Source organism: Centruroides sculpturatus, unplaced genomic scaffold, assembly GCF_000671375.1.
Source record: "Centruroides sculpturatus isolate CEXI.00-Female unplaced genomic scaffold, Cexi_2.0 scaffold933, whole genome shotgun sequence".
NCBI classification, from domain to species: Eukaryota; Metazoa; Arthropoda; class Arachnida; order Scorpiones; family Buthidae; genus Centruroides; species Centruroides sculpturatus.
The window spans coordinates 220,545-247,092 of NW_019385185.1; the positions used below are offsets into that span (position 1 = coordinate 220,545).

At 33.3% G+C, this 26,548-nt stretch overlaps 1 protein-coding gene across 2 annotated transcripts in view; it reads left to right on the forward strand.

The window, feature by feature from the left end:
- The first annotated feature begins 469 nt into the window (after positions 1–469).
- LOC111635894 (probable C-mannosyltransferase DPY19L1) overlaps positions 470–26,548 on the forward strand; it is a 71,496-nt gene continuing 45,417 nt past the window's right edge. The window contains exons 1-11 of one of the 2 annotated variants that reach the window (XM_023381019.1): positions 470–708; positions 2,421–2,445; positions 2,511–2,598; positions 4,332–4,469; positions 7,013–7,133; positions 9,466–9,559; positions 14,826–14,883; positions 20,123–20,214; positions 20,342–20,414; positions 20,490–20,594; positions 24,215–24,301. In XM_023381019.1, the coding sequence (XP_023236787.1) occupies positions 564–708; positions 2,421–2,445; positions 2,511–2,598; positions 4,332–4,469; positions 7,013–7,133; positions 9,466–9,559; positions 14,826–14,883; positions 20,123–20,214; positions 20,342–20,414; positions 20,490–20,594; positions 24,215–24,301 (1,026 nt within the window). In that variant the 5' untranslated portion in view covers positions 470–563. Of the gene's footprint in view, positions 709–1,579; positions 2,446–2,510; positions 2,599–4,331; positions 4,470–7,012; positions 7,134–9,465; positions 9,560–14,825; positions 14,884–20,122; positions 20,215–20,341; positions 20,415–20,489; positions 20,595–24,214; positions 24,302–26,548 lie in introns of those variants that run through there. The other variant, XM_023381018.1, reaches the window with a different exon arrangement.

Here is a 26,548-nt window from a genome sequence, read left to right on the forward strand (position 1 = left end):
TACTGTGCAGTTTTCGAACTTGCATGCATCATGGTGCTTGTATATGCAAATATTTATGTAAAAATGTCTACAAGCAGCAGCCCGGCGGAGCGACCGATATTAATGTACGCACCGTAGGATGTCTTTGCTCTATCACGTGATGCCTGCGAGGTATAGTGCAAACAGAACGAATTATTCCGCCACGAGAAAAAGTTGTCCGAAAACGCGTCAGAGCTGGAGTCACGTGAGCGACTGACGTCCAAGCCAGGTCACGTGGCACGATGTGTGCGCGTCCGCCCTGCAATGTGTATAGTTCCACGACGAAAACAAGCTTCAGTGATGGCGGTGCACTGTCGATAAGTAGTCCTACGATTTTTTGTTTATAGCGTTTTTTAAATTAGTTTTCCATCATACATTCGATGTGTTTTGGACATGTCTAGCATGTATGTCTCTATTGCAAATATAATTAAGAGGAAAAACATTGGTGTATCTATTATAAAGTATTACCACTCGACTCGCGTCGGAAAATATTTCACTTTTCGAAGCTCCCTCCGGCGGCCGAAAAATGAACCACAGTTCGAAAAATGGCGCCGAAGAAGAGGAAGAGTGGAACGGAGAGACGACGGACGGGCGAATGCGCGGGAGAGAAGAGAGGCGGCGGAACCTTTCCGGAACGGAAAGGGAGTCGGGCCGCTGCCTTCTTCTCTCTGGCGCTCGTCCCGGTTCTGGGTAAGCCACAGCTCGACACTGGAGGAAAAATTCCGCGGATTTAGGGCTCCGACAACGCTTTATACTTACGGAAACGTCAGGGAAGACGTTCGGACAAGTAGGAGATGGGTTCATTAGACATTTTTTGATCGCAAAGGGGGGTTCCCCCTCCACACGTGACCTGCATTTGTACCCGAAATCTGCTCTTTTCTGTCCTTCCCGGGAAACGACTTTTCTCCTCCCACTGTTTTTGCGGTAAGATTGCAGATGTGAACGATGCTGTCAGGACGTTAATGGAGCTTTAGAGCACGTCCATAAGAGTAAAATGGTCAAAGAAACCGCAACTCTAAATGTGACGCTTTGCGAGATAAAGCCTCCCGGAATCGGCCGCAAGCGATCGTCAGTCGCACCGTGTGCTCCCGTAAGAATATGGTGTTTAACTACTTAGCCCACGCGACTATGCCGGTTTATGCTCGAGTAGCCACGAATGGACGAGTACCTTGCTTGACTGTTCGATTGTTAAGGAGTGGGATTGCTCCACCTGGGTGCTGAGGTGAGAGCAAAGCGATATAGTTCTTGCAAAGGAAAACACGAATTAGCGAGAAATTTCGCTGCGAGAGCAAATTTTTGGTTCTCGCACATCTCGGGATGCAACTATGCAGACGTCAGCGAGCGAGAATATGTGGTGAGAAGAGGTGATGACATTTCACGCTCTTTGTTTTTTGCTCTTGTTTATTATGACTACACAGATGAGAGCGAGAAACAGAAAGCGCTGAGGTGCGAGCGATGGCTAGCACCAAAGCGCATGACTACATGTAGAGTTGCGGAGTAAGTTAAAGAAGAGTTAAAAAAGAGGGTCAAATCAACCATCTCTGCATGTAGTCATGCGGAGATGGTTGATTTGACCCTCTTTTTTAACTTTGCCTAGCCGTGCCGGGAATAAGATGAGTTGGGTAATATGTCGCATATGCCATAAGTGTAGAGGGCAATATTGTCCAAACTAACGTGCACTGACACGGTGCTGACCATTTTCAGGCACTTGATAGTGATGAAAAGTCATTTTGACAGATTTTCACCAGAATTACAAGGTATTTATGTCTGTGGCAGCCAAAATTTTATAAGGTGCAGGAAAATGTAGAAATGAAAGGAGAAACAAAAAATTTCTGTAAATAAAGTGAAAAGGTGGGCTAAAGTATGGACCCACTTTTCACTTAATTTACAGAAATCGAATCATTGGTAAACTGTTGATTGCCGTGCGGATATCCGAAACCGCGGGTCCTTGGGAGCCATTCCTTTTAAGTGGGTGGCAGTTTCCTCTACTGTAACAGGACACTTTTTGGGAAAGCGTCCTGTTACAGTAGAGACGCTTTCCTTTTGGGACGCTTTTGGGAAAGTGTCTGAATAGAATCAGATCGATGGGATGCGAAGCGGGACCCCTCCATTGATCGAGAGGGAATCTCCCAGGTGGATTTTTAACCAGAGATTGGCCTTCAGGAGTTAGGCTGTTGAAGAGGATCCAGAATACCACGCGCCAGTCCAGAAGAGTTGCTGGTGGAAAGCCTTTTACCTACATGTCCGAGAAAGAATGGTCTTCCAGTTGGCAGAGCATTTTCTTTTATGGTTTTATGGGTTTTGGCAGGAGAGGGGACGAAATCCTCTTTTCTGCCTCCTCATATTTAAGAAAAGAAAACAAAATCTCTTCTCACTGTCTTTGTTTTTTCTTATATTTTCAGCGATGTTTTGCGGTGCCCTGAACAGGTGAGGCTGGGCGACAATGGGTCTGGATCCCTGGTCCAACGCCGATGATATGTTTTTCGTTGCAGCTACCACCAGTATGTCTTGTTCGAAAACTACCGCCACTTTTCTCATCTGTCCACCTTGGAGAGGGAGATGACTTTCCGAACAGAGATGGTGAGTCCTTTCCTTTTTTCTACTAGACTCTACCACTCCACCCGGTGGGTCCCAAAACAGTTTCGTCTGTCTCGGCCCGTGGAAAAAGTGCATGGGGGCGTGCGGATGGCACTGACTAAGCTCGGGGACTTGTCTTGCCGACGTCCTCCGTGACTAGCACTGTTTGGAAGAAGACTTTTTTCGAAAACAAGTACGACCGGACTTCTGGTATAGAAGGTGCGGTTGACTTGGAAAATTCGGGGAAAGTTCACCCTAAAAAGGGGGTATGATCATCCATTTGTGTAAGTCCAAGACCAACGATGACCGAAATGCCATTTATTAATTAATTAAAAGTGGCTGACCAAGGGTTCCGTGTGTTGGCCAAAACGTTCCCAAAACATGTTTTCTATAATGGCAGGTGGGCGGGCATTCCTTGGGAATTAATTCGGATTTTTTCCACTCCGTGGGTTATTTCCCCGTCTTCTAAGTAGATTTTTCCCGTCTTCCAGAATTTTCCCAGACTTTTCCCTCGCAGTTTGGGAGAAGGATCGCTTTTGCCTGATAAAGGTCAGTACAAAAGTAATTTTCTGCTTCCTTATTTTGTCTGAGAGGAATAACTGAATCATCCTTGGTCGTTACCTATTCTCTCGACCTAGATATATTGCTGCCGACTCTTTCCCGTCTCCATTCTTCTTTTTAATTCTGGAATGTGTGTTGATGGATACAAACCTGAAAAAAATAGGCATTTATAATTATCTAATAGAATTTGTTTATAAATTTATTTAATGGGAAAAGTGTACAGGTACTTTATGATTGGGGTGTTGGGGCCAAAATGATATTCCAGCACTTCTTTCAGAAAAACACCGTCGGATACAATACATTCCAATAAGGATTTAGTAACGATGCCGCTTTTCAACTACTAAATGCATAGTGGAGCCATTGACATCCATGTTTTATTTGAAATGAATGTTTCGGTCTATTTAGCTGAGGAATCAGCATGCAATTTTCTGTCATGCGACAGAAAATTGCATGTATTTGAAAGAGATTTGGTGGATCTTTTTAACGGCTGCAGTTACTTGACAGCCCGTGGTTTTTCTGACGATATAAAGATGTCGTACAAATAGAACGATTTGAAAACTTAAAATTTTGAAATGTCGTTCTCATTGGAGGAAGCTGTGATGGAAGAAGCCTGTTTTACTTTGGGCGAAAGTACTTTTCAGTAGTGTATTTGCCGTTATTTCTCTTTGTCAGAGGAAATAAATTAGTTGGATGCTGCTACTCGTCATTTACTTTAGTCTGAGATTAAAAACTAGCGGTGCCCGCAGACTATAGAAAAAGGAGGGTCACCGACTATAAGAAAAGGACACAGTACATATATGAAATTTATATACATATTACATTATATATAACTGGTATCCCTTGACTAATGCAGTTAATTAATCCCTCGATGTCTTAAGTTTTTTTAATGTTTTTGATTTCATAATTGATTTATTATTATTCTAATCTTTTGATGGTATTTTTATGATTCTTATATATTCAAAGTGTATTTTTTATTAGTATATTTTTCAATTAAATAAATTTAGACTTAAAATTTATGTTACAATCACTTTTTCTTTCATATTTAATCTAAAGGTTAGTGTTTAAGCAATTAGAAACATTAATTCACAAATAAGGTTATGCTGATTTTTGTAAGTTTTGATATCTCTCTTTCATTATATTATTAATAACCTAATTCAAAAAATTTTGTATTTCAGGGTCTTTATTATTCTTATTTTAAAACAATCGTAGAAAGTAAATCAATTTCTGAAGGACTTCATAACATTATGTATAATAATTTAACCGAGTATCCAAGCACGATAAATACATTAAAACGATTTAATCTTTATCCCGAGGTAAGTAATTTACTTTTAATTTAGAAATATATCTTATTACGAAATGAACTAAAAATATCATTGATGTGAGGACTTCAACAAATATTTACATGCTTATTTCTTGGTAATTGTTTACATGTTATCAGTTGCCAACCCCTTCACTTGAATATTGGCTTTGCAAAGATTAGATAAATTACAAGACTAGTTAATTTTAGACTAATATATGAACATACGTTTCTCTAGAAGAGAAATTTGGTTTAAAGCAATTGTTCTAGGTGGAATACAAGACATTTTGTAGGGGACGTGAAGAAATGATTAGTATTATTGTTTATTTTCAAGTATAATTGATGATATACAATAGTCTACTTACCAGTTTCTATATATTATAGCGTACGTAATACTTGTAACTCTGAAGTGTTTATTTCATTAACATATAATAATGTTAATGAAATGCAAATTATCATTGCGATTGTGACCGTAGTGTAGTCATTACATCATTAAGAATTGATTTTATCTAGCAGCAAGTATCTCTGTATGTTGTTTTGCTTAAAAAGTAATTGTGTGCTATCAAAACACAAGAAAATCTTAGTTTTATTTGAGTTGTAAAAGACCAATCTGGAGACCAGGTATGAAATATATAGTCAAAGATTAAGATTCTTTTTTATTTCTGAATAACCATGGTCATAAATCAATGTAAAATTTGCGACTGTTTTATTGAAAGAATATTATCAAACTTAGGGATAATTTTGTGGTGCCCAATATTAAAATTTTCTTTAGATATTTAACGATTAAAATCTTTTCTAGATAAATCATTAAAATACAAGCATCAAGTTTTGTGTGAAACTTGGAAAATAACTGACTGAAACATTTGAAATGCTTAGGCAGGCATATGATGATGCTGTTGTTGTTATAAAATGTGCACTTGTACTTCAAAAAGGGACAAACAATCCATTGAAGACAGAGCATTTTGAACAACTGTGCACTAGCAAAACCTCTGCAAATATCGAAAAAGTTTGACAATTGATCCGCGAGAACTGTTGTCAAAACTCCTCAAACATTGTAAGGTGGTCTGAATTTCGTACGGATTGTGTCAAGCCATCCTTTTGAATGATTTAAACATGCATCACATGGCTGACATGTTTGTTTCCGGGCTGATGACAAAGCAGCGACACTGAAGTGTGCAATGAACTCCATGATCTTGATAATCCCTTTTATCTGCAGCATCATTGTAGATGATGAAGGTTGGGTTTATGACAGTGATTCAGAAACAAAGAAACAGTTCGCAATGGAAGAGCTTGCAACCGTTACGAATGCTCCTGCTTACACTCGATGGAAACATTGCAGTTTTTAGCTGTAAACAAACTATAATGTTGGCATCTGCGCACAGTATTACATTTAATATTTAATTGTTATAATATGTTAAGGAATGCAACTGATTATTACGAGTTGATTTTTTTTTAATATAGCAATTTTGGCTGTTGTAAGTTGGGTGGTCATAAAACTTTCATTTTCATTGTACTGCTTTAAAATGAATTGTTTCATTTCTGTCCTAGATTTGAGAATATTTTTTTAATTATTAAATGTCTTTACATATTGCATAATTTATTTACTGATTGGTGATTGGCAAGCAAACAGATAAACGGCAACGCAAACTTGCACAAATGATATGACAAATTACTGTATTTACTTGCATATAAGACGAGGTTTTTACAAATTTTTTACTGCTTCAAGAACCTAGGTCCTCCTATACGCACGTGCGAAGGATTCTTTGCATTTTTGCAATAATTTTTGTGATGTATTTGCAGTTTTTTACCAGATGCTCGCCCTCTGATGTTTAAAAACAAAAGTATTTTATCTGGGTCGTTTGAATCTTTCTTAGGTATTGTCAGGAGTAAGATGAATAGTAATAGGAAAAACAAAGCTTTTGAATCAAATTCCAAAATCATACGGAAGCCCAATATAAGTTTTAATCCATTCCCACAAGAAATCAGATGATTATTCGGAAATCAGAATTTGGAGAAAGTCATAAGTGTAATTGACGGAGAATGGATTCGACTGTTAATAATCGGCATAAAAGGTTTCCCGATTGTCCAGCTTTACACGAAGAAATTATGCTGTCGATTTTACAAGATTTTTCCTTAAAGTTTAAAAAGCCAGTAATTTCTTCGGGTCAATGTGTGCATTTACGTGCATTTGATAATATTTTATTTGTGATTAAACGAAATAAAATTTGAATTGTATTAATAAATCTAATTTTCTTCATTTTGATCTTTAAAATCACACCTCGTCCTATATGCGAGATCGTCTTACGAGCGAGTAAATACAGTATTTCTCTATGAAAAATTATCCTGCAGATTATGTGACAATAAGTTGTTTGTCAACAAGAAATGTCATCTGTGGATTATACATAGCGGGAGATTAAAGGCAGGAAATTATGATAAATCTTGTTGGTTCCTTACTTGTTTAAATTTATCAAATTTGAATATTTAATAAACTTTTATTAGAGTATTTCATTTAAAATTGTTATTGAAACAATAACAACTGTTTATTTTGTTTTTTTTTAGGTTATATTGGGAATAGGATATAGATTTTTTGTGAATATTGCACAGCGTTTTCAAATTAACATAAAGCAGTGCTGGACGGTTTCGAGAGGAGATGATCTTCCTCCAGTTGAGAGTTGTGAAGGTAATATATTTCGTACAGACTACAAAAATTCATAGTTGTTTTTTGTTTTTAAACATGATATTCTGTGGTTTTCATATTATTAATTACGAGTAATTTTTTTTTAATTGGTCAAGATTATTTCAAATACTGTGATCAGGTAGAAACATGATTTCAGTATATCATCATCATCATTTATTTTAATGTATTAGGCATTCTCGTGTTACAGAGATGTGCTATTTAAAGACAATTTAATATAAGTTACAATCAATAACTTCTTTACATATGATTTTTTTTTGTATCTAACATATATTTTAATTTAGGTTCTTGATTAACCGTTTATTGTTTGAAAAATTTCCTCATATAATTATAAAGATTAAAGATAGTATTAACGTTTGCTCTGTCCAATATTTTATACATATCTATCTCGTTTGTACAGTTGACTATTTGCTTAATTTCAGAATTTTGGGCATTATAGTTTTCATTGTTACTAAAAATGTGTATTTTTGATAATGGTATACTACAATTTGGACATTTGGATTGCGCATATTCTATGTATTTATTTCCTAACATTATTCCGTTTTGATTTAATTTTAGTTGCATAAAGAATTTTTTAACATTAAATGCAAGATTTGTTAGCATATAATCGTTGATTAATGGATAGTTTAAAATGATTTTGTACCAATTTCTGTTTGTTCTTTTTTGAATGTCTTCGATATCTTGTACGATGGAATATTCCATTACTCTATGTATTAATAACTTACTTTGTTGTTCAAAACTGTTAGTCTGATTCAAGAATAATTCTATAGAAAAACCATATGTATTTAAAATCTTTGATAATTGTACTATCCAGTTACGTTTAAAGTCCGTATCTCTTGATTTTTCATATAGTAAATACAGTGTTTTTGTTGTTAAGTCTCCGAAAGTAATTAGTTTTTTAAGCCATTTAATATATCTTCTTATCAATATTGTATTTAGTTTGTATCTATTAATTTCTTGTTGAAGAGCACTGCCTGGGATATTGTATTCCAATTGGAATATCCTACGAATGAATATATTTTGTATTTTTTCTAATTCATCAAATTTACCTATGCTCCAAATTGGGGAAGCATAACCCATTGAATTCATTACAATTGAATTGAACAGCTGAAATTGAGTTTGCACATTCTTCATTTTGATTTTACAAAATAATACTATTAAATTGTTAATTAAGTTTTTTGCCTCGTTTATTGTACTCTTATAATGTTTCTCAAATGATAAATTAGATGTAAATATTATTCCTAAAAATTTAACTTCGTTTACTATTTTAATTTCTTTCTTAATGTAGAACGACATGTGTTTTTTAGGTAGATTACTACCGTTTCTAAAAATCATTACTACTGACTTTTTCGGATTTATTTTTACTTTTAGTTTTTCCAGATATTCAGATATTTGTTGAATTTTTCTACACAGTGCTGCAGATGTCGGTGCTAACAGAACAATATCGTCTGCATATGTTGTTGAATGTATGCTTAGATTATCAATATAGATTCCATCTTCTTCTCTTTGATATCAGAAAATATATGTGTATGTTACAATCAAAATCTGTAATCTGTCGGAATCCTGTCTTACTAGGAAAATTTGTTACAGCAAAAGTGCTTTGTTAAAACTAATTCTAGTTTTAATTAATTTAATCCTGAATTAACTGTCTGCTTCAAAATAACCTGCTAATAATATGGTAGTTGAAGTCTTTCCAAAATTAGCAAGAAGTTAGCAAGAATCTTTAGAAAGGAATGTTCCGTTATTAGCCATATATCCTCAATCCAATTTCAGGAGAATGTTAACAAATGATGGGGACGACCTTGCTCTATAGGAAAGATCTGGAGTTTATAAAATCCCTACATTAAATAGTACTGGTGGTGTGTTAAACATCTTATGTAGAAACCACAACCAAAATACTGATTATCTGCAAAGCTGTATATCAAAGAGACATTTCACAGGCCAAGTAAGCAATGGAGTTTAGTAGGAAGATTTTAAATGGTAGTTTTGAACCCATTTGGAAGGAATAGTAACTGATACAGGCTTGTACAGATCACAAGTTAATTAAACTAGACTTTTGTGAATCCATTCCTTGCAAAGAGATGCACTGGATTACTGAGAGTGTATAGGCCTAAAGGCAATGAGTGATATACTCATCATCCTTTGGTATGAATTCTTTTTGGAGGAGTCAGGCAAATAATACAGCAGGCTGATAAGCAGAAATATTTTGCTGCTTAATCTTTTTACAGTTAATTAATTTTATTCTTTAATGATTTTTTTCTGAATGTTTGTTGACAATGTGAATAGGTTAAAAGTGAAAATTATATTTAATTTCTAGGTCTTGGAGAACCTGCATATTTTTATATCACAGCAGTTTTCTTGTGGAATGGACTTGTTAGTGGTCTTATATTTCTATATGGAAAAATGTTAAGGTAAGAATAAATTTTTAAATTTTAACATTTTAAGTTATGTACGAATACAGATACAGTCGACCCCCCCTATAACACAGTTGATTTTTCCATTTTATATGAATTCCATGTTGTACGAGTCACTTAGATTTTACAAATATGTGTGCCGGGCTGTGAACAGCTCACGTATTTGTAAAATCTAAGTGACTCGTACAACATGGAATTCATATAACACAAAATTATCAACAGTGTTATAGGGAGTCGACTGTACTAATGATTTTAAAACACTCAATGACTTTATCAACTCTGTAGTTCTTCATAAAACAAAACATGTAGAGAGGTAAATTTTGCTTTATCACTCAGTTTAAAATATCATATACTAGCAGACCCCGCCACACGTTGTGGCTCAAAATGTATCTATTATAAATGTATAACACTTCTCCCATGGGGGGGAATTTTTTGAAAAATTTCTTTTTAGTGTACATTCTCTTGACGTAGCCTATTAAAACACAATCAAAAACGCAAAAAACCGCATCTAAAATAGTATAAATAGAAGCAGAGTTCTTTAAGGTAAGTTTTAATCCTAACCATCTCCTTTCAGTGGGGGAATTTCGACACGTATATTATATAAAAACATGTGCGTATTCGAATGCAGCGTTGTGTCAAAATTTCAAATAAATCGGTAGGAACAAACGAACGTTACATTTTTATTTATATAGATAGATAGAAGATGATCTGCTTTAGTTCATTTTCACAGAAAATTGTAATGCCTCACAGAAAAGCAAACTTAGGGCGTTGTACTCGTAGTACCATCTGTTGGACATAAAAGCCTTAACCTAGATTATATCTTTTAATTTATACAAATATTTAATGGAATAATATATAGCCTATGTCCACCCTGAAGTTCCATTCTAAATATTGGTGAAAGAATTTTTGAAATCGGATGAGTAGTTTCGGAGATTACCCGCTTCATCCAAACTTACTTACTTACTTACAAACATTACCTCTTTATAATATTAGTATAGATAAACATTTATGTGCATTTTGTTTCTTAACTTCAAAATTTAAATATTGTATCTTTACAACAGATATAATTTCCAATGGTCTGTGTTTTACAGAGAATTGCAACAACAAAAATAAAAGTCTTTCATAATCTACACTATCTATAAGAGCAAACAGCTACTCCCATGGGTACATGGTAATGTAGTGTACCATGTACTATGGGTATAGCTGTCTGCATAATCTGTAACCGTCTTGAATTGTTTTTTAAACACAGATAACATGTGGGTTATACATGAAAAAAGTGGTAGTTTGAAAAAATCTTAGTTCAAATAATGTATCTGGTAATATCCTTACCTAAAACGTGAGAGTTGATTTCTGTCTTGTCTTGATTCATTTCTTTTGGAAATTCTTTGTAAAGTAATTTCTCTAATTATTAAGTATTTACATCAATAAAATTAAAACTTAGTACCATAATATTATTGTGAGAATACTGGTGAGAGTACAGAGCCCTCTAATTGTTGAGTTGGTTAAACTCGCTCACTTTGTCACTGGATGTCTTTAGGAGTACAAATTTTGAGTGGGGAGCGTGTTGGTAAGCTGATAGGTGTCTGGGTTCCCAAATACAGGAGACAAGTTATAACAAATAACAAAATAAAGGTTTAATGAATTGCTAACCCTCATATACATGAGAATGCTTATGGATAAATACATTCAGGTTATAGAAAGCTAGATGTGACTAAATGCACTTAAAATGCAATTACAAGACATATTCTTTAAAACAGGGCTAATCCATAACAGTTATGACTATTTCCATTCAGAGAGAGAGTTTGTAGACCGCTAATAATTACCTCTGTGTTGATGGAGAGCTATTGGCGATGATCTCTTACGATTATGGAAGTATCGTAGTCCTCATCTTTCGTCTTCTTGGGCAGGATCGCGGATACAGAGGCTAAAATGTGCATTATCTCAAGTACAACTTCCAGTCGATTACTCTGAGCTTCTGGTTACTCCATCTTTTATAGCATTGTGGGAAAGGGGTCGCGTGATTGTCCTTTGTTGATGATGACTTGCATTCTTTGATGACTATGTGTCAACTTTCCCACTTAATTGTTGATACAAAAGGTGACATCTGATCCCATACTCCGTAAAGATAGTTTTTTACTATCGTGATGTTTACAATTCAAAAAAAAATGTTTAACATTGATTTCAAAATTCCCTTGAAATCCACGGTCTCACATTATTGTTAAAATAACTGCTTAATTCTGGAAACCAAATGGATTATTTCATTTAGTAACATTTTTGTTCTTCCTTGAAAACATTATGTATAGTTTTGAACATAAAAATAGTGTGTTACAAAATTGGTTTTCAGAATGAAGCAGTTATTTTAATGTTATTAATAAATAATAATCATAAAAAGACATTCATGACAACAATCATATAAAATAATTAACACAATAGTGTGGCGGCATTACAGTTACAATTTATTAGCGTAATTAAGAAGTACTTGCTAGTACTTTTAACAGCTTATGGCCACCATCCTCAGGCAAAAAACAAATTGAAGATGATTAATTTTCGAACATTTGGTTATTTGAATGGAGGACTTTTTTAAAAATTAACCAAGGCACTTGGATAGAATACAGAACAAAATTAAACTAAATTAAAATGTTTTTTAAAAATTATACAAGTGCATTATAATTCATATCAAAACCATCTAAAAATTAATTTAGTAATATGTACTAAATTAATTTTAAATTATATAAACAGATAATTACAAATTAAATTGCTTGAAGAAGATAACCCAGAATTTTAAGATTTCTATGGTAGGTTTATTGCCCATTGTTACAGCAGATATACAGGGTGTCCATAAAGTTCGTGTGCAATTTAAAAAATTTACAACTTTATTAGTATTTGTGATAGAGAAATTATGTAGAATGTATTGGAAATAAGAAAATCTATATTTTTTATTATTTTTATTGTAGACAAGTTCAGTTAACCAAAGGACACAGTTTACTTTTTCTTCAGTTGAAGCTATGGGCCACACACAATTCTGGAAAAGAAGTATTTTTAAAGTTTTGAAAAATTGTTAAATTATTGTGTTGAAAAGTTACTAAATAATTTTATTTAAAATAGGTATATTAAGCTTTCTAATACTTTTTACAGATTTTATCTATCACAAATACTAATAAAGTTATAAATTTTTTAAATTGCACATGGATTTTACGAACACCCTGTATAGAGGCTCTCCCATATAAATAACTCCCTTCTATCATTGCACTGCTTAAGTAGTTTGGTGTGTGCCCAAAGAATTAGATAATCTTGGTCTATTACCCATTTAGATAACTCAGTTGCTGGTCTGTTATTTATAATATCATCGTTCTTCTAAAATATGGGACTGTAACATTCTAGCAGTAGCTCTAATGTAAATAATTTCCTCCTGAGAGTGTGTGTTGTAATGGAATGTTGTAGACTCCCGATTTTTCATTTAATGTGATAATGTCTCAGTTGTTACATAAAATTCTTCGTAGTGTAGGTTGGGGGGCTATAGGCAAAGTAAATCTGATTCCTAAAAGTATATGCTGTTCTCAACGATATGGGACCCAAAACGGTATTGGGGTTGTACTACCCTCAGTTCATTCTTGGTGTGGAGGAAAGTCTATGGCAGCGATTCCCAACCTGTGGTACGCGTACCCCTAGGGGTACGCGATAGGTTGTTTAAGGGGTACAGAAAAAAGTTAGTTATTATGGCAGAAAAAATAATATATTATGTATCACAAACTAATAGTATTAAAAAATTATTAGATAAAAAATGTTCCTTGCAACAATCACAACTTTATTATACATTTTTTCTTTTAGGTTTTTTTTCTTTAATTTAAAGTTACAATATGTAAAATTAACAATACGGTTACTCACTAAATTTCTTAAATGAGGGGTACAATCTAGAGATATGACATGTCACGGGGTACGCTAATGAAAAAAGGTTGGGAACCACTGGTCTATGGGAACAACTTACTTTTGACCCAATTATAGAGATAACAAAACCTAGAAGGAAAATAATGTACTGCCCTATGAATAAGTTGTAATTCATTGTTTACTAATGTCTGAGTGGATGGGAAGGAGTGCTCTGCAAATAAAAGAAGTAATTGTTGAGTTTACAAAGTGTGAAGGCTGGAATGCAGTGATGGGAATAATATGTGGCGCACTGTTATTTTTATGGTATACAGAAAATACCAGTTTTGGGAAAATATCAAATTTACTGTGGAGGAAGAACTAAATGCCAAATTCTCTTTTTTAGATCTAGAAATACATAGATTGCCTGAACTTATCCATCAGTCTTTATCAAGCAGGGCCTTGGCAACATCAATCTTCTCTGGAATTACCACAATCCTTGGACATCCTTCATGTCCATCATCATCAAGGTTGAAACACCCAGATTGAAAGCACAGATACCACTTGTACACAAGTAGTTTGAGATGGGGCTTGCTCACAAAGTGCTTGTTGGAGAGTTTTGAGACACTGCACCACTGAATCTGCCAGGCAAAACTGTACCAAAGTTGCAACTCTCTTGTCATATTCAGTTAAGGAAGGCAAGATAGGGTAGATTGATGCACTTGTAGAACAATCGTGTGTCTCCATGATGTCAAAACAGGTTGCCGTCTTGCATATGAGTTTCAGAGACCTCTACCAACACACTATTGCAAAGCAGCAATTTTTAAAAGATATTTTCTGCAAATTTTTTGACCAACTCTCATATTGTATTTGCTATTTGGTTATGTTGATGTAATTAGTCAGTTTGCATTAATAACATGCAACTCGATACAACATGTCATGTAGTTTTGTTTGCAATGTAGCATTCCCTACAGGTATCTGCAAGTTTTGTCTTTAAAATATGCTTTTTATAGTTCTTTTGCATTTATGATTTGGTCTTGTATGGTATTTTTTATTATTATGTAGATATTCATTTTAATTTATTTGACTCTCTTCAGTCTATCAAATTACAAAAATAATAAAAAAAAAATGAAAATTATTCTAAATTATGTAAAAATATTTAGCATGTTTTCTTTTGTCGTGAAGTAAGTACAATAAAATTTAATTGAGTTCTGAATATGATCACTCTTTTTCTTTATTTCCCTATTTACAAGTATTGTGAATAAAATATTAATAAATAAATAAATTTATAGAGCAATTTTTTAAAATTAATTTTTACAATAATAAGAAAAATATATAAAAATACTTAACGAATATAGAGAAATTTTGACAATCATCAATGTTGATGCATTCTAATTTTCAGCAATTCGTTTCTTGGTGGAATTTTAGCAGTGTCTGGCTTTTTCTTCAATCATGGTGAGGTAAGTATTAAGCAAATTGTTAAGTTAATTGTTTAGTTCTCTGCTCAAGGAAGTTTGTTACATTTTTACTTAACTACGGTAGAGCATCGATTACATTTTTACTTAACTATGGTAGAGCATCGATTATCCGAATGTTGATCAACCGAAACGTCAATTAACCGAAAGCTTTCCAGTCGGCAAATTTAAATTTTCGCTAGTGCTGTCGCTATGTCTTGGGCTACTCCAATATTATTTTTGTTGGTGTGCATGTTTTAGCTGGCAGCACTGGTGCGACCAGGAGAGGGTATTTAAGGATGTGCCAGGATTTGAACAAATTTCAACATCGGATAGGCTAATATATTTTTTTGTATATAATCGGTTATCCGAAAAATCAGCTTTCCGAACAACCCCAGTCTCCAATTGATTCAGATAATTGATGCTCTACTGTATATCAAAACATTAATTTTCTCTTAAATTTTCTTTCAGAATTTTAAATAATATAACAAATTGGTGTGTTTGAAATATTCAGGCCATAGATTACATTTAAGAATACAACAGATTTTTAATTTAACTGTTTAAACGTGAAATTGGCTTAATCCGTTTAAAACGAAATTGGCCGTGGAAAAGTTGTTTGTCTGGTTTTACTAAGAACTGTTTAGTCTCCAAGAACACAGAAAAAAAAGCAATTTTTAGAGCTTAGAGTTAGAGCTCGGATTTCAAAATCCAATTTTATTGGTTTTATGACGATTATATTTTCTCTTATTAATTAATAATAGAATGTAAATTCTTTACTTTCCGATTTTCAGAATAAGATTTTTGTATGAAGTTTATTATTGTTTAATAATCTGAAAACAGTTACACTCTGGAAAAATAGTTTTTAAATTAATAAAGATTATATTTTAATTATTATTATGATTTTCATAAATACAAATAATGAAAAAATGTTAAATGAAATCATTTTCAATACAATAACAAATAAAAATAAGTTTATAATTTTATATAATATCGTTTACACAGAAAATATAAAAATATTTAATGTGAATGATATGTAAAAGTTCTAAAAATAAAAAATTTAATTGATTTTAATAGGACAATACTGCTGTAAAAGATGATTTCAGAATGGATTATCAATAAATTCAGAGAATTGATTTAATAAATTAAGATAAAATTTAAAATAATTTTAAAGAGAGAGATATCTAACATCAAAAAAATAAAAAATCATAAGTCAGAAAAATCGTGTTACAACAATAACGCTAACGAATATGATAAACTGTAATGGAAACATGACGTATTCTGATAACGTCTGAAAGTACACGATATGGTTTTAAATACCTTACAGGGTTTTTAATTGTACCTGTGTAATAGTGCCATTCAATACACATTCATGTGTTTTTTTGGATTATATAAAATATCATTGCGAGTGTCATACAATTAGAAAAGTGTTACTCTGTCTTCTGAGCATTTACACTGAAGAGGGGCTCATATAGGCACGAAATGCATTTGTGATTTGCAATAAAGGAGTACCTAACCTAATAGCTGAGAGAAAGTCTACCGTTTTTACTAATTCAGATTAAAGACACACATACTAAATCTACGTATTCATCAACTACCACACAAGATATTAATAAATTATATAAATCTTTTGAAATACAGTGGGTGATCGGTTAACGAACATAATCCGTTCCAAGACTTTGTTCGTTATCCAAATTGTTCGTTAACCGATTATCGATTTACCATAGGTTTCTATGGAAATTTGATTAATTCGTTCTGGAGACCTCCAAAAAATAAAAAAATATAGACTATACTTTCTTATTACGTTTATTTATATGTAATAATAAAAATACATATATACACGGTCTTGCATTTTTATTAGTCATGTTTTTTCCGTTTGTGGGGGTTAATTAATTAATTAAAGAATCTGTCCAATGTCGATTGCTTTTCTGTCTTCTTTATGATTTTTCAGAAGTAATTAATAGCATTGTAATTGTAGAGAACCCTAGGCCTATTAACCTCAACCTGGTTTCGATGCCATTTTAAGACCGTTGTTCTGTCAGAACAACGTCCTCCCACTTCTTTAAAAGATCTTTAATAGCAGATATCGGCATAAATCCGCATTTTCATAAGAAAATGTAAAAGAATTGTTTCTGACAAAAATATAAAAAGCTGGAATTACAAGGGAGAGTTTCAAAGTTCGGGAGAATACTATCCTCTCAGTATACTGATATACTGGGTAGAACGTCGATGTCGACGTCTCCCGCGCTCCGAAAAGTTTTGAATTGTTGTCTGAAGACAAAGGAAGACTAATCAGTATTCGTTATTTTACATCTCTTCTTTTTGTGTTTGTTCAGTCAAGTGTTCGTTATCCGAACATGTGTTCGTTGTTCGATCATAAAAATCTTTCGCGAAAGTGTTCGTTATCCGATTTGTTCGTTAACCGATCTGTTCGTTAACCGATCACCCACTGTATTTATTAAATCAATTACTTTTTAAGTGTTTCTTGTTTTTCCAGAATTTTTAATTGTTTGAGGAAAAGTTGATAAATAACGTGCATACTTCCACAGCAATATTTGTCTGTAACGTAAAAAGTTTATTTTTCCCAATTTTTCAATATAATTCCATGTACAGTACCAGGGGTTGCACTTCAGGCCACCACAAGTCCAAATTTTCAGAGACCACTTTTTTGGAAATGTTTGAAAAGTGGGTCCTATTATTTGGATGAGGAGCTATTTGTGTTTAGGTCTATGTGCTCACCAAGTTTTGTTTGATTTGGAGACCCAAACTTCTGTCCCTCTCCTTGTAATTGACAGTTTAACATGTTTCCTTTTGCTTTCCAGATGCCAAACTGACAAGTTTACCAGCACCTGCAGTAATTAGTAAGTAAAACTGGTGGCAATAAATAATTTTAAGTGGCAAAAAAAAATTAAAAACTGGAAATTGTGGCAATATTTAAAAATTTTTTAGAGCGAGCCCTGCAGTACATTTAGGTACTTGTCCCATCTCTTTATCAAATTATTGCTTCTGAAGAAGCAAAGAATTGTTCTAGTTGGCTTTGTAATCATTATTTCACTTTGTGTTTGAATTTGTCATTGGAAAAGTGAATCCTATCTGGGTCTTGTTTCAATAGACCAAATGAATGGAAGTCACTTGGGGCTAAGTCTGGGTTGTATAGTGGATGATTCAGTAGTTCGGTATTGAGTTTATGGATTTGTTCAGTTCCGTTTGTAGTGTGTGGAGGAAGAGAATGTTGCATTCCAAAAGTCTGGGATATTTCTGCCAAATCATGATTTTTGGTATTTTTGACACACAGTAGTCTCTCACTAGTCTGAACTAATTGGGACCGAGTCCTGTTTGGATTCGCCGAATAATTGAAATAATCAAGAAGTAAGCAGTAAAACAGGTCCAGTTTATATAGATCCAACACCATCAATGACTTTTGTTTCTGTTTTTGTGGTGAGGATAGGTGCTTCCATTGAATCAAAGCATGTTTTGATTCTGGCTGGAAATGGTCATCTGAGATGATGCTTTCTTCTTCGTCTACCAACTTGGATGCTCCAACACATAAGCTGTCCAAAGCTGTTTTACTCTGCCTTAAAGTCACATGGAACTCAATTGTATACTTTTTGAAATGCCAGTTGGTCATGTGCAATACCACGAGAACACTCAAATGTTGTGCAGCTGTAATGTCATCAACCGTTACGCGATGGTCAGCTCTGATCACTTTCTCCACTTTTGTCAAATTTCGGAAAGTTTGAACTTCCTCCAGGCAGCCAGATTGGTCTTCGTCTTCGATACAGCTATGGCCATTTTCAAATTTTTCTATGCACTTGTAGACTGCTTTTTCTGAGAGTGTGTTCTCTCCATACATTTGCACTATTTTCCTGTAAACATTTTTTGCTGCATAACTTTTTGCCCACAGAAACAAATAATTGTTTTTTGCTCAACAACACTATACACTTCCAGCACCTTTTCTGTCTTTAACCATTGATAATACAGTACTAAATGTGGAATCTGGAATTGTCTAACAGGCTGGTATGATGCCAAATGTTATTGAAGATGGAAACTGTAACAGTTGTACAATGAAAGTAATATCTCTTAGTAACTTATTTATTGACTTTCCCTCATATAATCATTCTGGAATTTTTATCAGTCATTTNATTATGGATTAGAAATGAATTTGGCACTAGAGTGAGGTGTTAGCTGCCATCTCTTATTAAAATTAATAATTACAATATTTAATTAATTAATTTAGATTAAACTGGAAGAAAAGAATCGGCCCGAAGCAGGACTCAAACCTGCAACTCCCGCTTATCGTGCGGACACGTTGCCAGTTACGCTACCCGGACCTCCAGTCCTATCTTCGCTTCCAGCATATATAAGTTAAGAAATAACTATCGACGGTTATTACGGTGCCGACTGGGGACGCACTTGCTCCCTCGGCCAGAAACATCCACTCGAGGCATTCAGTCGGCCATCGCAACCCTGGCAAGGTATATAAATATACACGTCAATCGAAACCCGATATTAGCCCGATCATTTACGGCAGTTGTAGGTGTATTTGCTTAAGATATCGGGTTTCGATTGATGTGTATAAACAGAGAATAGTTAATACAATAGGTAAACAGAAAACAAGTAAAATAGTGTAAATTAAAATTGTGTTTTTAGTTAACGAAATTGTAATCATTGATGGAAGGTTTTGTAATGTGAAAATAGAGTTGCACAACTGCATTAAAATGAATAGCAAACAAAGTCAACGTGAATGAAACAAATGAAATGGAGGTCAGAACCTACAGACTATTAATCATGGCTTGTTGGAATTTGTCTTGTTGCAAGTGGGAAAGGAAACTTAAGAAAAAAATGGCTCATTGAATCAAATTTTCAAATATCAAGCACTCAGAAGTAAAATGTAATTATTAACTGATGCCTACAAAACAAGTTAAACATATTTTTAAGCTTCATAATTATGAAAATATGGAGTTAACAAATATATAAGTCACCCTTTAATAGGTAGTTTAATTTTTTACAAATAAATTATCTTTGGTACTCAAAAACTATTGTATTCATTATAGAATGCAATAAATACACAATAAATTGTGCAATTTTAATGAAGATATATGTTTACGCAAATCTAAAATTGCATAATTGTGGATTAAATGTTCCTGTATTTTTGCTATCATCATTTAATTTATTTATTTTACATGCATCTGATAATCTGTCATTTGTACTTTTCATAATTTATCGACAAATTTTTCATATTTATTAGGCAACTCGTGTTCAGTGGACTCCACCATTGAGAGAGAGTTTTGCGTATCCAATACTCTTAGCACAGATGCTGATGATAACAAAAACTTTGAGGTAAACTTAAGCTTTATAGTATTATTAAATTTTATATATAGATAGAAAAATAATAACAGTTAAAATGATTGATTAATCAAATAGAAATCTTGTAATATAATTAATTTTTTTCCTTTTTCTTCTACAGGGATAACAGAAAAAGTTGGAGTAACTTTTTAATAATTTCGATATTAACTATAATATCCATTTTGTTTTGGCAAGTATGTATAGAAAATAGGAAATGTTTTTATATGAACAAAATAATTGCAGGTAAATTATTCAATTTTTATTTTCAGTTTTCTCAGTTTGTTCTGCTAACTCAAATAATGGCTATATTTGTAACTTATATGCTGGGATACGTTGCTACTGAAACTTTACAAATGATTATAATCAGTGAGATGGTAAGTTTTTGATTTTTAAATGTTTATGTTCCATTTAAATTCATTTAAATTTGATAATTATATCACTTTATTATCTGTTATTTCAAATTTTCAGACATCTGTTATATTTGGTGGTTGTAATTGAAGTACCACTACAGATAGAATAGTGATTCTATCTGTCTAGAGATGTGTTTAGCAGTTTAAATGGAATCAAATCTGGAATTTCAGGATTTAAGGAAGACATTTCTGTAAACAAAATTAGTACCAAAACTCTCCACTATTGGACTTTTGACACAATGAGCAGGAAATGTTTTAAGTATTACTTGTATGGGACATTCGTGCTATTTGTAGACATTAGTGATGCAGGGGATACTTTTTGATGTTCTCTCATTTTGAAGTTGTAAAACCCTAAAGGCAATGAACAATGTGTTTGATGGCTGACATTAATTGATTCTCATGTGCAGAGTGATAATACAGTCTTTAAAGGCTACCAAATTTGCAACATGTTCTTGATTAACCATAACCTTTCAAGTGTTCCCAAACCAAAAATCATATGATCTAAAATCCAGAAAACTAGGTGGCTGGATGGTAGGAAATGCACAACTACTCTGTTATTGGCAAAACGTCACAGAAACAGCTGTATGCAACTTCTGATATGTGAGGCCTTCCATTTTTCATGAAAGTGGTCAGATAGATGCATTGTCATTATCGCAGTTGAGATATGACAAAAGTGTTGAGCATCTCTTGAGATTTCTGGATCATCACAATGCATATCGCACCATTGAGACTAACTTCTTCGAAGAAGCAAGGTTTGAGGATAAATGTAGTTGTAAATCTAGACTGTAACTTTAAGTGAGTGCAGTGGAATTTTCAGGAAAATGAGGACTTTCCTGGGCCCAAATGTGACAGTATAGATTTTCACTATTCTACTGAGATGAAAATGCTACTTTACAGGATTTTCCATGGCTACGACATGTCTGTTTTGTCAAGGAAGATTAATACAAAGATCACTCAGATTTTCCTGTTGGCAGCAAGCAACTGCTGGTTTTGGCTGGTCTTATATAAATAACAATGCATCAACTTTTTGGAACCTTCCACACTGTGCCATATGATATACCCAACTTCCACTACATTGCACATGTACTACTGGAATCTGCAGTATTATTCATTGACTGTTCAGCAACAACTATGGTAACATCTTGAATGACTTGTGAAATAATGGGTTTGTTCCCAAGGCCAGGTTGAACTCCCAGACATCCAGTTTCCTTGAATTGAGTTATCATTCTCTGAGAGCTTGTGGAGTCATGAAATTTCAGAAGTGCAACTGCAGCAATTGCTAATGTTTAATAAAACAGCTTTACAGGAAGTGCACATTCTGTCAAGGTGATAGCCATCATAACTGATATTTGATGGCTGTGGCCACTTTTATACCCAGAACTTAGTTTCAACACATGCTTTTGTAAAGGAAACTGTGCATTTTTTAATTGCTTGTAGTGCAAAAAGTATCATAGTAGTGGATTTTGTTACTAATTGTTTTGTTTACAGAAATATCTAAATTTCACCATACCAGATTTCACCAGATTTAATTGCAATTGGGCTGCTAAATATCTCTTGAGACAGCATTAGAGTATTTAAATTATGATTTTTTGATATATTGAAATGTATTTCTGAAACTAACAGCAGTTATAACAGAATTAATAATTATACAACTTACTTTGGAAATAGTAGAATTTTTCTTTGTTAGTGACTCTAACAAACCTGGAATAGTTCATATTTATTAGGTTATGCAATTATGGTGGTACTTTGATCCATCTGTGAGAAAACTTATGAGTCTTAACTTACATAATTTGTCTCACAGTTTGAGAAAAATGTGCTGGCCACTATGATTGCAGATCTAACATGTTTTCTTTTTCAAAATCTTAATATAATGTAATTCTTGTTATTTATTCTTCTCCACACACCGGAATGTACTAAAAATAGCTCTTACTTACAACCTCATAATTCGAGTGTATGTATAATACTTCAGCTATTGTTTTTGATGCCTATTCTGGGCTCTTCCTCAGGCTTTTTTGATAAATACTGAGCTGGACATTGAAATTCGAACACTCTTTTGATTCGTTTACTTTTCGAATCATCGCACGTGGTAACCTTTGAGCCAATTTAAAACGAAAAAGAAAAGAGCGATGTTTTGCATACAGCGCATGCGCGCTGCAGTACTTCCGACGTAAACTTTTAAAAGATATGCAGCAGGAACTGCCATGCTGTTGATAGCCCTTTCAACTTTTGTATGTATTCATGTTAAATATTTTAATGGTAAATTTTAATTGCAAATGATTTTTTTCAAAAATCCTCTTTTTACCTAATAAATAAAAATATGCATTGTAATTTTACATTTTTTTAAAGCAAAATACAATGAAGCATCAAAAATCTGGACTAATTGGGCCACACCCCATCTAGATTTTCAAATGTACATAAATACAGTAGAGCGTCGATTTTCCGAAAGTCAATCATCCGAAACGTCAATCATCTGAAAGAATTCCAGTCGGCAAATTTAAATTTTCGCCAGTGCTGTGGTGCTTCAATCTTTGGCTATGTCTTGGGCTACTCAAATATTTTACGTTTTTGATACTAAATTAACATCTGAAGTATAATTTTTTATTATTTTTATATTTTTCAATATATTTATTTTGTTTGTACAAAATAAAAAAATAATTTTTAACGATACAATAGTCTTTGTTAGGCTTAACATCGACAAAAATTCAATGCGAAGCGACACGCAACGGATAAAAACTTCGACATCGACTACGTTAAACTATTTTTTCGAACATAAATCAGTTATCCGAAATATCAGTTATCCGGACAACCCCAGTCCCCAATTGATTCGGAAAATCGACGCTCTACTGTATTATCATTTTAAGTACTGAAAACTTTAAATATACTGTGATTCAACTTTAGTTGTTATAAGTTCAAGCCATTATTTCATAAGGATTGTAGGAATATATACAGGTTCAAAATACAATTTGCGGAATCACTATATTTAAACAAAAAATACACTAATTGTAATTTCAAAATTTAAAAAGTCTGAATTTTGAATGAATGTAAGAACATGAACAATGAAGTCATGATTGAAAAGGTTAATATCCATTTTTTAATGGCCTAATCAGATTTTTGACATCTTGATTTTCAATGCTTTTGTATAAAAATTAGTTTGTATCAAAGTAAACAGTCTCAACAAATTAAGGTGCTTTGTTAAGACTGTTTATTAATTAAGTCTCTGCTAACTGTAGTGCTAACTGTTGTTGTGGTTGGCTTCATTGTACAGTAAAAAAATTGGGGGTGAGTATCAAAGGTGTGAATTGGCTTAAATACACTAAATACTCTTTTTATAAATATTTCTTTCAAAAATGGGTGTTCTTCTTATATGTCTGTTTCTTATATGCTATAAAATAAAAGTAATTTGTTTTAAATTAGGTACATATACTGTAAATAATCAAATTTATACACATGCTCTTATTGTCAACAATTATATCACAAGTTTTCTGGAAACTGAATGAATAGTTTTAGAAATAGAATAAAAAAAGTTAAGAATATTTGTTTACAATTCAAAAATTTATATTCATACAAATAATTTTTAATTACAGTGTTCATTATTAATAAGTTACGTTCTCATGTTTGGAAACGAAATGCTTCTAACATCTTTTTTTGCATCTACGTTACTAATATCATATGTAAGTATTTTGTGTAAATTAATGACGGTATTTTTAAAATTATGGTCAGATAGATGCATTGTCATTATCGCAGTTGAGATATGACAAAAGTGTTGAGCATCTCTTGAGATTTCTGGATCATCACAATGCATATCGTACCATTGAGACTAACTTCTTCGAAGAAGCAAGGTTTGAGGATAAATGTAGTTGTAAATCTAGACTGTAACTTTAAGTGAGTGCAGTGGAATTTTCAGGAAAATGAGGACTTTCCTGGGCCCAAATGTGACAGTATAGATTTTCACTATTCTACTGAGATGAAAATGTTACTTTACAGGATTTTCCATGGCTACGACATGTCTGTTTTGTCAAGGAAGATTAATACAAAGATCACTCAGATTTTCCTGTTGGCAGCAAGCAACTGCTGGTTTTGGCTGGTCTTATATAAATAACAATGCATCAACTTTTTGGAACCTTCCACACTGTGCCATATGATATACCCAACTTCCACTACATTGCACATGTACTACTGGAATCTGCAGTATTATTCATTGACTGTTCAGCAACAACTATGGTAACATCTTGAATGACTTGTGAAATAATGGGTTTGTTCCCAAGGCCAGGTTGAACTCCCAGACATCCAGTTTCCTTGAATTGAGTTATCATTCTCTGAGAGCTTGTGGAGTCATGAAATTTCAGAAGTGCAACTGCAGCAATTGCTAATGTTTAATAAAACAGCTTTACAGGAAGTGCACATTCTGTCAAGGTGATAGCCATCATAACTGATATTTGATGGCTGTGGCCACTTTTATACCCAGAACTTAGTTTCAACACATGCTTTTGTAAAGGAAACTGTGCATTTTTTAATTGCTTGTAGTGCAAAAAGTATCATAGTAGTGGATTTTGTTACTAATTGTTTTGTTTACAGAAATATCTAAATTTCACCATACCAGATTTAATTGCAATTGGGCTGCTAAATATCTCTTGAGACAGCATTAGAGTATTTAAATTATGATTTTTTGATATATTGAAATGTATTTCTGAAATTAACAGCAGTTATAACAGAATTAATAATTATACAACTTACTTTGGAAATAGTAGAATTTTTCTTTGTTAGTGACTCTAACAAACCTGGAATAGTTCATATTTATTAGGTTATGCAATTATGGTGGTACTTTGATCCATCTGTGAGAAAACTTATGAGTCTTAACTTACATAATTTGTCTCACAGTTTGAGAAAAATGTGCTGGCCACTATAATTGCAGATCTAACATGTTTTCTTTTTCAAAATCTTAATATAATGTAATTCTTGTTATTTATTCTTCTCCACACACCGGAATGTACTAAAAATAGCTCTTACTTACAACCTCGTAATTCGAGTGTATGTATAATACTTCAGCTATTGTTTTTGATGCCCATTCTGGGCTCTTCCTCAGGCTTTTTTGATAAATACTGAGCTGGACATTGAAATTCGAACACTCTTTTGATTCGTTTACTTTTCGAATCATCGCACGTGGTAACCTTTGAGCCAATTTAAAACGAAAAAGAAAAGAGCGATGTTTTGCATACAGCGCATGCGCGCTGCAGTACTTCCGACGTAAACTTTTAAAAGATATGCAGCAGGAACTGCCATGCTGTTGATAGCCCTTTCAACTTTTGTATGTATTCATGTTAAATATTTTAATGGTAAATTTTAATTGCAAATGATTTTTTTCAAAAATCCTCTTTTTACCTNTTAATTAAAGTTCAGTTCTCTTCTTCAATAGACAAGAACCTTGCATACAATTGAGAACAGTACTGTTTGAGGGTTGATAAATGAGAAACTATACCACCGATAGAAAAGCTATCGAATAGTTTTGGATCGGATGTCACCCCGATTGCCAGCAATCAGATGGGAAAGTTGACACATAGGTCTCAGAAAATGCATTGTCATCGTCAACATGGATGATCACATGACCTCTTTCCCACAACAAGTGAATAAAAGCTCTAGCCCCCGGAAGTTCAGGGCAATCGAACTGAAAGTTATACTTGTTAACTGTGCGCAATCTGTCTCCTGGACCTCCATACAATGGACCTGATCTAACGAGAGGACAAGATACTGGTTGTAGAAAGATCGCGGTTTAGGACATCCATACAGTTCAACATATTGACGAGGACTGTGATTCCTACAAAATTATCGATGCATACCATTTGTTTCCTCATAGAGGTAGTTTTGTTAGTGATTTGTAAACTCTCTCCCCTGCAATGACTGCTATTTTGCATATATTTAGT